The 16,095-nt window shown below is 34.9% G+C and overlaps 1 protein-coding gene across 1 annotated transcript; it reads right to left on the reverse strand.

The window, feature by feature from the left end:
- Positions 1-10,097: 10,097 nt before the first annotated feature.
- On the reverse strand, positions 10,098-11,247 carry LOC149231572 (FRIGIDA-like protein 4a). Its single transcript, XM_089381677.1, has 3 exons — positions 11,139-11,247; positions 10,794-10,924; positions 10,098-10,676 (listed from the first exon to the last, which is right to left on the reverse strand). Exons 1-3 carry the CDS (start codon positions 11,245-11,247, stop codon positions 10,098-10,100), a joined length of 819 nt encoding a protein of 272 aa, XP_089237803.1.
- Between the last annotated feature and the right edge of the window lie 4,848 nt (positions 11,248-16,095).

Genomic DNA, 16,095 nt, shown 5'->3' on the forward strand with positions numbered 1-16,095 from the left:
TTATGCAGCGTATGCCCCGATATTGAGCCAACATCACTAGAATTTCAGGACCTTCTAATTCACTGCGTTGGGTATTTGTTCTAGGTCTGTAGCTATTCTTTGTTTTCTCCCGAGGGTTCACGTGAGCGGTTTGATGCTGCCATACCTGAAGCAAAGAATGGAAGGGCATACAAACCCCAGGAAGCGCTACAAATTAACGTCATCGTGGGACGTCCTTCCATCACAGTTTCAGGTTAGTTTTCTATTTTCGAATATCTTGATCTGTAACCAGTTTTTTTCTAGATCCACTTGTTAGCATTTAGAGCACTAGGTTTCCACTACCCTGGCATTCAAGCTTTCATGAAATATGTTTAAAGGGTTTTGTATCCTTCTCGGAAATGGAGAAACCAGTTTGCGTGTAGGTCCAGCCAACACTGATATTTACTGGGAAAGATTTTGGTATTAGAAGTACGACAGAGAGCTCCACCTCTGGTTCAGACAATGGTCAGTCTATGTCTTGCAATATAAAGCCCAAGGAAGAGGGCTCTCGCACTGGCTCACCACCATGGCAAAAACGAAAAGAATGGCAACTACATGTTCGAACTTGGAGAGAATTTTCCTTTTGGAGTCTTAGATCTAAAGGAGGGTTATGTTGCTGATATTAAAATGTAGTTTATAAATAGCCTTTTGACCTGATCTACTCTACTAATCTGGCAAAAATATCTTGTTGTTTTGTTGACAAAATACTTAGTAAAATGGGTGAAGTTAGGCATTTAGGACTCCAGATTTCTTGTTATTATTATATCTCAACCTAGGTAACAGTATATAATTCGTGATCAAAATAAAAACAACAAAGTCTGGAAATCTCACCCATTTAACTCAGCCACCACTAAAGTTCCTAGGGTGAGTTCGATTCCCAAGCTCATGTACTGTTCTTGGCTTAATGGCTATCTGTAATTTGTAGGAAGAGATTGTAATAAATTGATACAATTACTAAAAATTTTGATTTAAAATTTGACTGTCATTTGGCGTATGCATCTATACTGTATACTGCTACTAGTTTTATTTTTTCCATACTGCAATATTCAGTAGGAGCCAAGTAGCCTTGGCCCATGTAACTTCACTTGATTTCCTTCCCACGAGATATCATGGCTTATGCAAATAGCTTAAGAAATTTCTCTGGCAGGTTGACTAATATAGTTCTGCAGGTAACTATTTGACTTTACCCAATGAGGTTGTAGGAGCTCCTCAGTCTCTTATGCCTTCCCAAAGTACAAATTCAACACAGAATGCATTTTCGGGAGGGATTGGGACTGGTAACTCTGTTCTCACCTTTGTTGTAGTTTCATTTGGATAAGAAGTTTTATTAGTATACGAGGTGTTCTGGCCCTATAAAGTCAACCAACATCTTTCAGTTGGATATATGGATTCTTGGTACAAGAAATCCAGAACCCATCTCCTCATTTTTTCTCATAGGTTTACGTTTTCATTTTTCTTCTACCCTATGTGTGGATTTTACTCAAAATCCATTGACTGACTATCATAACTATGAATTTCCCGGTGTAAGAAGTTCATAACCCATGGGCATTAGGCCTATTTGAATGATTTTCCATCCCATCTTGATTTAGTTGGCAATTTTTACTTCCTTGGCTGCGAGTTACCATCATTTACCCATTACCCATCTGGGCCATTTCTAACTACGTTTCGTGGTGTGAGAAGTTCATAACAACCTATTGGCATTAAGACTTCTTGAATGATATATTATCCCATTGCATTTAGACAACTGTTTCAATTCCTTGCCAGGCGAGTTACCATCATCTATTCATGATCATACTCAATAAACCCAATTTTATAGACATGATGGATTGGAGGATTTTGAATTTTTGTAATAATCCAAATATTTTACTGCCTCCTTTATGGGATTTGAGTATGGAATCGCAAGAAATATGAACTATACTATTTTTTGAGTGCTTTGTTCATGGGTTTTTACCATTGATTTAGACCTAGAAATTGAGCAGACAATTCCACTAAAATTTGCTGCCCTGTTTTTGGGTTTATTACCGGGAATATGAAATCCACTCACGACATTTCCATCTTTCTGTAGCATTAAAAATCGAAGAGCTTGTTTGTTTGTTTTTCTTGGCTTCTTTCTTTTATGTTTTTACTGTGAAACTCCCCTACTAATCTACTCTAGCGAAGGCCTTTTGTCTGATCCACTTAGACACCCCTTGTATTTAAGAGTGCTGAAGGTAGTTAAGGTTTAATACATGTGCTTGTTTGTTGCAGATGTCACTGAATCTCTTCTTTATGAAGAGATATGGCATGCATGTGCTAGTCCACTTGTTACTTTGCCTCGTATTGGGGAGAGAGCTTTTCGCTTTCCTCAAGGCCACATAGAGCAGGTATGGTGAAATTAATGGAAATGTTGATATGTGTTTCAGGGAAAAAACTCAAATTGCATAGGGTTTTGAAAATCTATTGCCAATGGATCTTTCAAAATATAAACAATCTAATCATATTTATTGATTGTGTACACCATAATAGGTTATGCATCAACAAACCAAGGGGTTGATAAGCATATGCCACTGTATAATTATGCCGTAAGGCGTTTCCCTCTGGGAAGAACTCCCTTATATGCCACCGTGTCCTATTTTCAACCATTGATCTGATGTGTTAGACAATTAAAAGAGATTGTGCCGTTGGATCAGATCATTATAGTTGGAATTTTAATCAGCGCTGGTTGAACTCCCTGTTTATCTCATGCTGGAGAGATTACCCGCTCGAAACCCTTCGCAGACAGTAGTGATGGCTTCGCTGGAGTTTCGATTTCCTTGGCATCTTCTGAATTTTCTATAGTTATCTGTAGACAAATTTCCTAGCTGCCTGCTCAGTTTGAAAATCCCAATTCATTGCGGATAGACCGCTTCAATTTTTTGTCCGAGTGCAAAGATCTGCGGGCCCTGAGCGGAATTTTGGATTCCCTCAAATCTGAGGGTTTTGTTTTGCCATTCAGTACCCGCAAACAACTTTTCTCTTAGCTGCTCCGCCGAGCCCTTAACGCCAATTCTGTTGTCGAGGCCTTGATTTTGGTGGATTACGCCAAATGCATTGTAGATTTCAGTTTTCATGCCGTCAGGGAAGCAATGTTCGAATTAGGGTTTGGCAAATCCTCGAATGAGAAGATGCTTTATGTTGTGGAGGAGAAGATTTGCAGCTCCATTTTCGATCAAGATCGTCTTTTAGAGGTATTTAATTTACCTCATTTAAGGTTCAGGATTGAATTTTAAAGTTCAGTAGAGATCGACCAGGTTCGTGATTCATATCTTAGAATTTAAACTGCAACGATAGGTTGGGGTTCATGATTTCGATTTTAAGGATCCATTAACATTGTGTTTAGAGTATAAATGATGTATTTTAAACTGCATATCTGACTTAGGAGTCTAGGGTTTAGACTTGAGAACGCCAACAACAAACGACTCTGTTCTAGAGTGCAGGTTTTAGATTTTATAATTCGAAGGTAGCCGAGTGTTAACGTTTAGGATTTATTATTAAAAATGGGGGTTTAGGGTTTAGCGTTTAAAGTTTATGTTCAGAAGTTTTTGGTTATTTCATTTTGGTGATTTTTAGTATGTGCTGGAGAAAGAGGCAAAGGAGGAGGAGGAAGCTTTGATGAAGTCTAGACTAGCAATTTATCTTGGAAATGGATTGCAATCTAAAGATTCAGAGACCAGGTTGTTGGCACTTAAATTGGCATGCTCCTGCTGCTTCAATTCCAGAACCATTTTTTTCAGGCTTCTACCTATATTTGAGACGGCACTCTATCATGAGGATTGTTCCATGCGTGAATACGTGCTGGCATGTCTGATGGATTTGATCTTTATCCACCATTCAACTATTCGTTTACAAACTGTCTTCCATTTTATTTCCGCCTTCCTGTATGCTCCAACACCTACCCTTCAGCTTGCAGTTGTTATTGGTTGCGGTAAGTTCTGTTCATCTGTGTGTAGAATACATTTGTTTTGATGCCACATTTGGTGTGGGACTGGATCTCTTTCCCAAGGGTAATAATCAAATTGTAAATCTCTCCTTGCAGAAAGTTTAAAGCCCTCGTTGCCCTTGTGTTGCACACAGATAGGGCACTCCTCAGACAATTTAATTACCTGCACCAACGGAATTCACAGAAATGGCAGCCTGAATCAGTTATATATGTTCTTTCAAAAATATATGGATTTAATAATGCAAATGAGTGCTTGGTTTATCTCACCTTTGGCACACATTTGAAACAAAATAAGTGGCTACATGCTAATTGCTTCGGCTCCACAACGGCATCTGCACATATATTTATGGATAGAAGTTTCAGATTTTGTTGTCTGTTGTTAGAATACAGATATATCATTGAAATAACAATGCAAAAAAAACGAATATTCTAAGTACCCAGGCATATAGAACAAGTAAGTTCCTTATCGATAGCAGATTTGATGATGCTTGTGTTAAAACTTTGGAAATAGTGGGCATGTTCCCCATTGTTTTCTCTGTAGTATATAATATTGTTTTAATACCATTGGATCCATTAAGATTTGAAAATGGACTCTCTGGAAGGTTATGTCCATAGCTGTTGCAAGGAAAGATACTCACTGATCGTTACCTTTTTATAATAATCACCAAAACAAAACAAAGTAGCTTCTATTCAACTACTTCCAGGAACCCATTATTGACAGCTTGTTTTCTAAGTAAATCTTTGTCATGTTCTTTATTTTATAGAACTGCAGACTGTGGATGATGGTCTCTACGTTTCTTGATCATCATTGTCCCGCTTAGGCTTATATTCGTTATTCTCCAGTACCTCAAGCAGGTACCCAAGATGATCGGTTGAAGGAAACTTGTTGAGATCTGCATAAGAGGATGAATGAAATTGCTTAAATGCAAAGTGACAGTCTCTAGAGAACAGATTGGAAAGTTATCCATATATCAAGAAATTAATAGCTTGACATATCCATCCCCATTAAGATTTTGTATGAATGAGTTAAATTTTACTCTCAATGGAAACACTGAAGCACTTGTGGCCAGTGGAATGTGTGTCCATGGAGGGTAAGATTTTAGTAACCGTTACCAAACTATTGTGAAATGTATTCCAGAATATCTAGTAAGGATTTGTGAGATTGTCTTTTCTAGTGATGGTCACAAATCATGACCACAACAATGCAATTCAGTCAGATCTTTGAGGACCAATGTTCACAATCTATGTGAAACGCCATCTGTACAAATCAAAAATAAATGCCCAAAAGGGTTTAAAATGATATATTGAACGATAAATGGACTGCTGCAACGTTTTAATTTTGATGATAAAATGTAAAATATTTTAATTTCAATTACATATATATTATATATCATTTAACTTCTTTATAAATTTTTATGGTTAAAATATTTATTTCATTTTATATATACTTTTTTTTGACATTCAAAGATACAATTTAAATTATGAAAATCAACACGTTCTATTTTTCACTCAAGAAGTTTGCAGGTGAAAAAATTTGAGATCCTTTTCCAGTGAAAAAAATTGATCTTTCTCGTTAGATCGCGTACTTAAAATGGATCTATACAATTTGATTTTTCTTGACTTAGGTTAGATCCGTACTTAAAATAAATCTATGTTAATTTTACAGATCAAATATATTTTTAATAATATAGTAATATTAAAAAAATTCTATCCTCAACTTAATCTAAATCACTACAGCAAATTAACAATCCACTATCGTAAAAAATGTTAACCACATATTTTCAACCCAACCTAACTCAAATCAACTCAAATTTCAACAGAACGAGCAACTTAGGTTCATGGATGGGCGTTCAGATATCTCAAATGCAGCACATTTCGAGGCTAGGTCAGTTACGGTTCTGAAACCATGAGGAAATTTTTCACGTACTAAAACATGCGAATCTCTAATTGACTCCAAGTCATTCTCCTGAAATTTGAGATTGACCTATTTATACAGAGAAAAAATAATAATATCCGTCGGTCCATGGGAGTCAGAATTTAATGGCCATAATAGGTCGATCGGAGTCAAAAATTTTAATAGGAGCATCACTCTGAATTCCCTCCCTTTTATCTCACAAATAAAAAAAGACTTGTAAATAAAGTATTTAAGTGGTAGCAACCAAGTATACTGATGGATGCCACAACCAAGTATACTGATAAAATCCTTGATGTATCTCGGGGCACTCCTCAGACAATTTAATTACCTGCACCAACAGAATTCATAGAAATGGCAGCCTGAATCAGTTATATATGTTCTTTCAAAAATATATTGATTTAATAATGAAAATGAGTGCTTGGTTTCTCTCACCTTTGGCACACATTTGAAACAAAATAAGTGGCTACACGCTAATTGCTTCGATTCCACAACGGCATATGCACATAGATTTATGGGTAGAAGTTTCAGATTTTGTTGTCTATTGTTAGAATACAGATAAATCATTGAAATAACAATGTAAAAAAACGATTATTCTAAGTACCCAGGCATATAGAACAAGTAAGTTCCTTATCGATAGAAGATGTTGATGATGCTTGTGTTAAAACTTTGGAAATAGTGGGCATGTTCCCCATTGTTTTCTCTGTAGTATATAATATTGTTTTAATATCATTGGATCCATTAATATTTGAAAATGGACTCTCTGGAAGGTTATGTCCATAGTTGTTGCAAGGAAAGAAACTCACTGATCATTACCTTTTTATAATAATCACCAAAACAAAACAAAGTAGCTTCTATTCAACTACTTCCAGGAACCCATTATTGACAACTTGTTTTCTAAGTAAAATCTTTGTCATGTTCTTTATTTTACAGAACTGCAGATTGTGGATGAGGGTCTCTACCTTTCTTGATCATCATTGTCCCGCTTAGGTTCATCTTCATTATTCTCCAGTACCTCAAGCAGGTACCCAAGATGATCGGTTGAAGGAAACTTGTTGAGATCTGCATAAGAGGATGAATGAAATTACTTAAATGCAAAGTGACAGTCTCTAGAGAACATGTCTTGAATAAGTGGGTATCCTAGGTTTACCTTTTGATGCCTTGGATTCTATTTCAAACTATGGGAATCCATTAGTGAATCTATTCTCGAGGGGGTGAGAAACAATAATAGGTAGTGATGTTATAGGTACATTTGGGTAAATATCCATTTCTTTCTTTACACCAGCTCTTTGCTTAGGAAAATAAATGTCATTTATAATCAAGCCTTCATAAAACTAGCTGCTATCATATTTCAGGTATCTCGCTCCAGATTATTTCATGTATGGCAAGGTTAATGAGAAGATGGACGTGTATTCCTTTGGAGTAGTTCTTCTAGAGCTAATAACTGGAAGAAAATCAATCAATGACAAGAATCCTAAAGGCCAAGAAAGCTTGGTTATGTGGGTAGGGCTCTAGTGTCCTTGCTTGTTTTGTATTTGATAATTTTGGATTCTTTTGGTCTCTTTGTCTTGGTTCAGAATCTTAATCTCTTGTAAATTTCAAAATTTAGGCAAGGTTGCTTGTTTTGTATTTGATAATTTTGGATTCTTTTGGTTTCTTTGTCTTGGTTCAGAATCTTAATCTCTTGTAAATTTCAAAATTTAGGCAAGGCCATTACTAGCAACTGGCTCTGTAAAAGAACTTGTAGATCCACTTTTGGAAGATGCTTATGACATGAGGAAGATGAAGAGAATGGTCATTGGTGCAACATGTTGTCTGAGATAGGGAGCTTAGTTTCGACCTCGAATGAACAGAGTAATTACTCTTATTCTCATTAGTTGCATATATATGTTTCAGTTTCTGATCTTATGTCAAATTTAGTTGTTTGAAGACATTTCCTTTCCTGTGAGGAGTTAGTGCTAGAATTGTTTTTTCCCATAAAAAAGAATGGCACATGAAATATCGAGTTGATATCCTTCTGTCATAGAGTAAAGGGTGTTTAGACCTAGTGTTTAGGGTTGTAATCTAAACATTTGTTTAGTAGTTCAATTTGTAAAATCATCACCCTTAAACAGGTTAGCCCTAAATGTTGATGGTGGATTATGGCAAAATATTCAAAGCCTCAATTGCCAATAATCTATTTTTCCATTAATGAAATATAATATTCTTTGAATATTAGCAAAAGAGATTACATCATATCTCAAACCAAAGCTTCAGTATGCAAATTACCCCTCCCTGAATAGGCAAGAAGAGCCAGCATATCTGCTTTCGCTCCAATATCAAGAGAGTATATAGCTTTCCTGAGAATCACTATCCTAGCTGAAATCTGGATTGCAAGATTTGAATTGAAAGCTTTGGTTTCCCCAAATAAAGTGGCTTACCTTTGCATTAAACTGACTTTGTGAAATTTCAAACAATGGATAAATGTTAATGTAAGAACATGAACTTATTCTTCCTCATTGTTTGTCTGTAACTTATTATTGCAGACTTTGAAATTACTACGAGGAGAAGGAGATGACCTACCTTATTGGACCAAGAGGTAATTGACAATGTCCATGGAATTAGATGAATTGATTGAGGATGAATCTGGAGAAAACTCTGGGAGTTGTGACATCCAAACTCATCTATCACTTGCAATGCTTGGAGTTGATGATGGTTTGGTATCAAACAATTGTCCAGATCAAAGTGTAAATCTTGTACATGAGAGCAGAACATTGGAAGATTATTTCTATGGACATTATAGCCGTTCAACAAGCTTTGATTGATTTAAATCTACTTCTCTGAGCTTCATAATTTTTCTTACTCCTTGCTTCTGTAAAAGCTTAAATATTTTATACTTGGTGTATTACTGTGAGCCAATGCCACTACTTAGCTATGTTCAATTTCAATCACTCTCCATATTGGCTGAAGCTATGTCTGAAGTTGAGTGGAGTCCATCTAAAGTCCCTTGCCAATTCCTTGTATAAATGTGAAAGCCATTAGTGGTCACTCGTTTTGGTGACCCACTGGTGCTCACTAGAGCTGAAAAATTTTCTTGTCCTTGCCTTTGGAGCAATTTTATGTATGTGGAAGGAAAAGCAATTATGATATCACTATTGATATGCCAAACCATTGTTATGTACCTTTTTAGGTTTGAAGATGTGTAACTTATGGTTTAGCTTGGTACATTCTCTTGTAGACCAGTTTACTTAGAATTTGTCAATATCATAAGCCCAATAGCGATTTAAGTGTATGTCTGCATGGCAGAACTGCATTGCGGTTGAACTTTTTCTAAAATTAAGTTGTATTTAAAGAAATATGGTGTCTAAAAAGCATAGAACTCCAAACATCAAATCTCTTTGCTCCTTGTAGGCTTGAACCAACATCTCTTCTAGAGAAATTCAACAATTCTAATTTAATAATCCTATTGGCCTCTCTTTGTACCTTTTGAGACAATTGCTAGTTCTAGATGGGACATATAACTCCAATGTGCTTTGTCCTTGTTACAAAGAACACAAAAATATTAATGCAGGGTATAACAACTATACCACTAGCACTACAAATCATTTCTGCTCAAAAAGGGGGATTTAAATCATGCAACAGCTTAAGAGGGGCAGGGTCCAGTTTCAAAAATAGCCTTACAATTGGACTAATCAAAATAAAATCTGATTCGCTTCATAGGCGTAGAGTAAACAGGTACCAATGAGGTAACGTGCAAGTGGACAATTAAATCATATTTAGCACAAGACCAACCCTCGGCATACAATGCAATTGAAAGTCTTGTGTTATGAGCTCCGAACAAGATCACAAATGATATATTATTCACCAAATTTTAATCTTCCACAAATAGACAGATTGATCCTCTCTAATTTGTCAAACAAATAAAAAAATACCAAAATTATGCATAGAATCATCTTTGAATTGTAAACACTATAGTATATAGTAACCTGGGAAAGTGATGAAGCACTCAATACCATACAAAAATAAAATTCCTTAATAGAAGAAAACACCACTGAAAATTGTGAAAAGCTGCCAAATGAACTTTGCCAATCTTTTAGATTTACAGAAACAAAGTAAAAAACCTCTTCAAAGCTAAGTGCTTACTACCAGCCACATCCAATAGAAAAGGTTTTATGGGGCCTGATAAGATCAGAATTTGCTTGACCACGGTAAGATAAGCACCGTACCTACCTAATGTATAAAAGAAGACTGATAAGTTGGAGGAGGGGCAGGCAGTCTACTGCCAAAGTGATGGTTGTTGTAATTAGTAGAGGAATTGTAAGAATCGGAACCCAACAACGAAGGCCCCATGTTATCTGATGGATACATATATGGCCTTGAGAGCGAGACTGGAGTCCTATTTCCAACACCATAGCCCGCTCCATATAATCCTTTGTTTGATCTGTCATATGCATTTTGGCCCTGTAGGTTGTAGGATGTAACACCTGGAGCTGCACTAGAATATTGTACTCTATCCAAAGACCTATAAAAGCTTCTGTCTACACCATTGGAAGAAGCATAAAGAGTCGGAGTTATTTCATCTGCACTTAACGGAGGCATATATACACCAGCATTTCCTCCATTGGCACGGGGACGCTTAGGTTGAGACTTAACAGCACCTGCAGACCTTTTTCTGTCAACCTTAGCTTTCTCTAGCTGAGCTACATGCTTTTGAAGAGGATCTGGTGAGAACTGCGATTCAAGTTTGTGCTCCTTAATGCACTTTATAACAGCTCTGTAAGCATAAAGCTCTTTTGTATTTACTTCATTCTGTAGCAGCAAATAAAAATATCGGTCAAAAAAGGAACTTCCGATATAACCAACAATACTAAGCCAAAATGATCATCACATAACAAGACATTTTGTATAACAGTAATACAATCGTACTTGTGCAATAGTAGAGTTATTCCCGCTTTTTAAACTTGCCTGAGAAGCTTTCTTAGCATCTTTCAGATATTCCTTCAACAAAGGAACAGGTGCAAACTTCTTTGTCAGCCCAAATGCATGAGCAAAGTTGACTGCCTCAATTTGTTTTCAACAAAGGAACAGGTGCAAACTTCTCTGTCAGCCCAAATGCATGAGCAAAGTTGACTGCCTCAATTTGTTTTCCACTATTAACCAGGGTTTCTATAACATCCGCATGAAATTGTCACAAAATTTTCAGTTAATCTGAATATGTCACAAACATTTGAAATACCAAAAGACAGTTTACTGTGAAAGAAAAAACAATACAGACAACTTCAACGGATTTGTCAATAAAGATAACAGCTATGCCAGCTTGATACCATTTTCGTAAGTAAACAGTTCCCCACTCATGAAAGGCCTTATGACACTTTACCATAGCTGATCATCTTCAGGTGCCTTTATTAATATCAACAAAATAACTTACATACAACTTTCTACCTCATAAAAAGATGTCTACCTAGTAGAGGCCACTCAGTGTCTGCCTTGCATATGAAATGTTGAGATCTAAAGAAAAGACTACCAACCCCGTCAACTTAGAAACCCGTTCACTGGACTAAACAAAAAACGTTGGGAAGGTTTACTACAGCCAAGATTACCAACGTTTATCTTCAACTCAATCAGCCACAACCAAGTATACTGATACAATCCACCAGTCCCTCAAAAAAACCAAGCTAGCCATGAATGCCAGAAAAACAACAAAAAGCCTATCTACCAAAATGGATGGAAATTTTGCCAGCCTAGCCACTGAGGCTAACATTACAGAACACCAGCCAACCAAGCTGGCATTTTTGATTCAAGTCCAAGGGAACGACAGTGTTCAGGTGTCTGCCTGCACCGTGCAAATGCAAGAACAAGCTTGCATAAGTCATCTTTATCAAACTCTGACGCAATTCCAAAAGTAGCTAGAAGTTGCAAGAAGGCCTGGGCCTCCAACGAATTGCCATTGGCAACATCTCCTTCAAGGTTTATCTTCGACTTCCATTCATGTGCAATACTTTTGGCTTGCTCCTTTATATTTAAGGGCAGAACTGGATGTTCAACACCCAAAATAGGATCTGCCAAAACAGGTACAAGAGATTCTAGTAATAATTTACAGGCCCGGTGTAGAGCCGGGAGCCCAGACTCTTTCTTGTCACTTGACTTTTGTTCAAGAGAATAAAACCCCTCTAAGGACTCCAACACTAACTGTGGTGGGTCAATTGCAGAGTTTAATGTAGAGGGAACCTAATTGCAAAGCCCTATTTCCAATTGCAAAAGTCATTAAGAATGGGAAGAAAGGATTTAGGGATTATAATATCTGAAAATTTCTATTTTTAAAGTATTATAAAATGAGTTTAGATATTTATATAACAATAATAAGTGGAAATCAGAAAAAGAAAAAGAAAAGAAAAGAAATTGATTGGAGATAAACTTTTTATAATTTTGTAAATGTTATTGAGTTCCAATGTTCAAAGAAAATATTTATAAAAGGTAATTCACTGGTCTGTGGATGAAGCAAGCATTTGGAGGCTAATTCGTGAAGTCTGACAATAAAAGAGGTGAAATTAGAATGAGTAATGATAAGACATACATCCTTGTATAGAAATTGCAATGAGGTTCTTCTTAAAGGTGACTTAATTGTATCACATTGATTTTGACATGACAACATCAGCAAAATGATATAAAAGTCGTTGCAACTAGTACATCTGTGTTTGGTGCATTAATCACTATATGAGATTGAAGGAATCTGGCGCATTCTCGATCAGAACTATTGCTTGATTGGCAACAACATGAGTCTTGTGTTGTACAACAATTGTATAATTGGTGCATTAATCACTGTATGAGATTGAAGGAATCTGGTCGTATTCTCAATCAGAACTATTGACAACAGCATGGGCCTTGTGTTGTACAACAATTGTATAATTTGATTGTGAAGGATTTAAGGAGAAGTAATGTTGTTTTTTCTGATCCTAGCAAGGATTAGAAAATATACTATTTATTGGTCCCTGTGGTATACATTGTTTGGACCTTGTTTTCTCCCTTAATTGTAAGTGCATAAAAATATTAGATTCATAGGACAGGGTACCATTAATCATGTGATCCAATGATCTTGGACGTTTTTTATTGAATTCTTCAAAACTTATTTCCATTTGATCTTCCAAAATGTGAAGATAGTTTTATTGGTTGGAACAATGCTACAACTTACAAGTTATAATAACAGAGATTTTGTTCTGCATAATGCTTTCCACCGTGCAATCTTTTTGTGGATATGGTTAAGCAATATTCTCTTCGAGTAAAGAATAAATTATTGTGTGTAGAGTCATTGAGTTTACTACAGTAATGATCGTAACATTTTGTAGTCTTTTGTTTGTTATTATGTGGTTTAGTGGTTGAGACAGTGCATTACCATGTTAATGACCCAAAGTCAAACTTAGAGATCAGAGCCCTCAATTATAAGTTGGTTGAATTTTATGAGATTTATATGCAATATTAATTCAATAATTAAAAAAAATATAGACTTAAGCACCCTAAATAAACTTCAATTTATACATCTTTAGAATCTCATTTCTGCTACATATTTGCATCCATTTTCCCATTTCCATGTCGGAATTGTTCCTCAATTTATGCCTTACGGCGTTTCCTTTGCAACATTTGGTGCAAATGCTAGTCATTACTCCAACCAATTATGTCCCTTCGCTATGCACTCCGCCAAAATAATCGTTACACGAGCTTGAAAATGCGTATGTAATCTCATATTCCTTGCATTTGTGAACATGATACTTTGATACTTCGAATTATTTGGGTAGGAACGTCAATATATTGTTATTGAAATGTATTTCAGTTTTGGATTCTTGCGTTACTCAACATAATGCTTTGAATTATCTGTGTACGATAAAATATATACAGATATGGTTAATTTCTAGTTATTGTTATTAGACAAAAGTTGTTGTTTATACCAGTATAATTATAACATTTTTGTTAATAATAATTTATTTATTTATTTTTTATTTTTTTTTACTATTTTAAATTAAATATTTTTATTATTATTACAATTTGGTGGTATAATATTTTTGGAGTATTTATATTAAATATAACCGATTCATATATTTCACAAATTTTATAGGTACAAAATATCTCTGAAACTTTAAATCCATGCACTTAGAAATTTTCAAATTTTTTATCAAAACATTTTGGTTAAAATCTCTTTTACAAAACTAAAAAACATATTACTTTATAAAATTTCATAAAATTCGTGATTTTTTTTATTTTAATTTAAAAATAAAATGATCATACTTACCATTTATATTAAATATTATTTATTTAATTTATTAATTTTAATTATAATAATATAATATATTCTAAAACAATGAGAAACATATTACTTTATAAAATTTCATAAAATTCGTAATTTTATTTATTTTAATTTAAAAATAAAATGATAATACTTACCACTTATATTAAATATTATTTATTTAATTTATTAGTTTTAATTATAATAATATAATATATTATAAAACAATGGGAAACTACTGAGTACAATTAGAGATACTAATATATTAAAAATTACACAACGAAAAAGTTATCTAACAAGACCGAATTTTCAATCATATTTAAGTTTTTGCGCCATGAAAGGTTAACAAACTAACTATTCCCACCAGAAGAATGGTGGAGTGTCGAGTAACTGATCGATTTCTTCCATCATATTATTACGATCCCTTCCTCATTTTTGTACTGCTTCACAAGAATGGTGACGTGTCGAGTACTTATTGATTTTGTCCATTATATTAATCATATCATATTATTATTGTGGCTTGCTGATGTGAGAGAACATTACGAGGTTTTGAATTTTTGGTCAAGAGGTGGGAATGCAAGTAAATACCCACCCAATTAAAGTTGGAAATTTAAAAAAAAAATATCAGGGTATTTTCTCTTTCATGGCAGTTCTTTGGAGATGGTAGATGAGTACATGGTAGATGAGTATAAGTATTTAGGAATTGATTTTCACTATACGCTTAGTTCAGAGACATGTAGATCAAAGAGAATCCAAAGAGGGTGTGGACAGCCAAAACTATGAGATTGGAAGACTAAGAAAACCCTCTCTGGTCTATTAGTGGTGCGAGTTATTGGCTAAGAAGAAGATAAAAAGACAGGTGTTGGAAAAATTTAGGATTGTTATGTGGACAAAGCAGGAAGGCAAAAAGAAAGCATAATATATCAAATAACTTAACCCAATGTGGAAACATGATGATAACGTTAGAAAAAATTAGGATTGTTATGTGGACAAAGCAGGAAGGCAAAAAGAAAGCATAATATATCAAGTAACTTAACCCAAGGCGGAAACATGATGATAAAGAGTATTTGAATTCTCCCATCATCTGAGATGTGCCACGGATAGATGGGAGTCCCTAAAGAAGATTGAGATGAACGAATTTGCATCTTTTGCAACATAGAAATAATAGAAAAATGACATTTTATCAAAAAATATGCAGCATAACAACTTAAAAGTGAACATTCTCAATAATAATAAAAAATAAAAATAGAAATTCTCAAAACAATGAATTTTTTACTCAAAATCCATAACAACAACAACAGAATCAACATAAAAAAATCTAAATATAAATTAAACAATAATTGGCAATCCCTTAAACCGCGAGGTCTCATTAAAGGTCATTTCATTTCTGTACTCCTGGGAGCTTGGACAATCATTAAAAGGTCATTTCATTTCATTTTTGTATTGCTCGGAGCTAGATACATGAAAGTTAACTTTTCCTTGCAAGCTATATAACTGAGGGTTGAGGGATTATTCTCTACACATTGTGCATCTAGTAAATATTTCTTTTCACTTAACTTAATTTGAAGTGCATGAATGAGTTTTTCTTTCACTTCGAGCTCAATTTGAAAGTCTTTTGCTGCTTCTAATGTATTGTTCATTTGATTGATTAAGGTTTGATTTTGCTTCAACTTCCATTCTAGTATTTCAACTTTGTTCTGTAACTCATGATTGCAATCTTGAAAACCTTTAATCTCTAGTTCTTCACTTTGAAGACGTTTTTCTCCTTTACGCATTATGACTTTTGACACGCTCGCTTGTACTAGCTTGCTTGCTTGCTTGATTTTTCTTGATGCTTGCTTGTAACACTTGCTGGATTTTAAGAACTCGCTCGCTTGATTTCTTGAACTTGTGTGCCTGATTTAGTTTACCAATGGAATGGTTGAACTCACGCTCTCTTGAATTTTGTACTAG

This window comes from Pinus tabuliformis, chromosome J (genome assembly GCF_031772625.1).
Source record: "Pinus tabuliformis cultivar Carrire ecotype Pingquan chromosome J, CPIR1, whole genome shotgun sequence".
Classification (NCBI taxonomy): Eukaryota; Viridiplantae; Streptophyta; class Pinopsida; order Pinales; family Pinaceae; genus Pinus; species Pinus tabuliformis.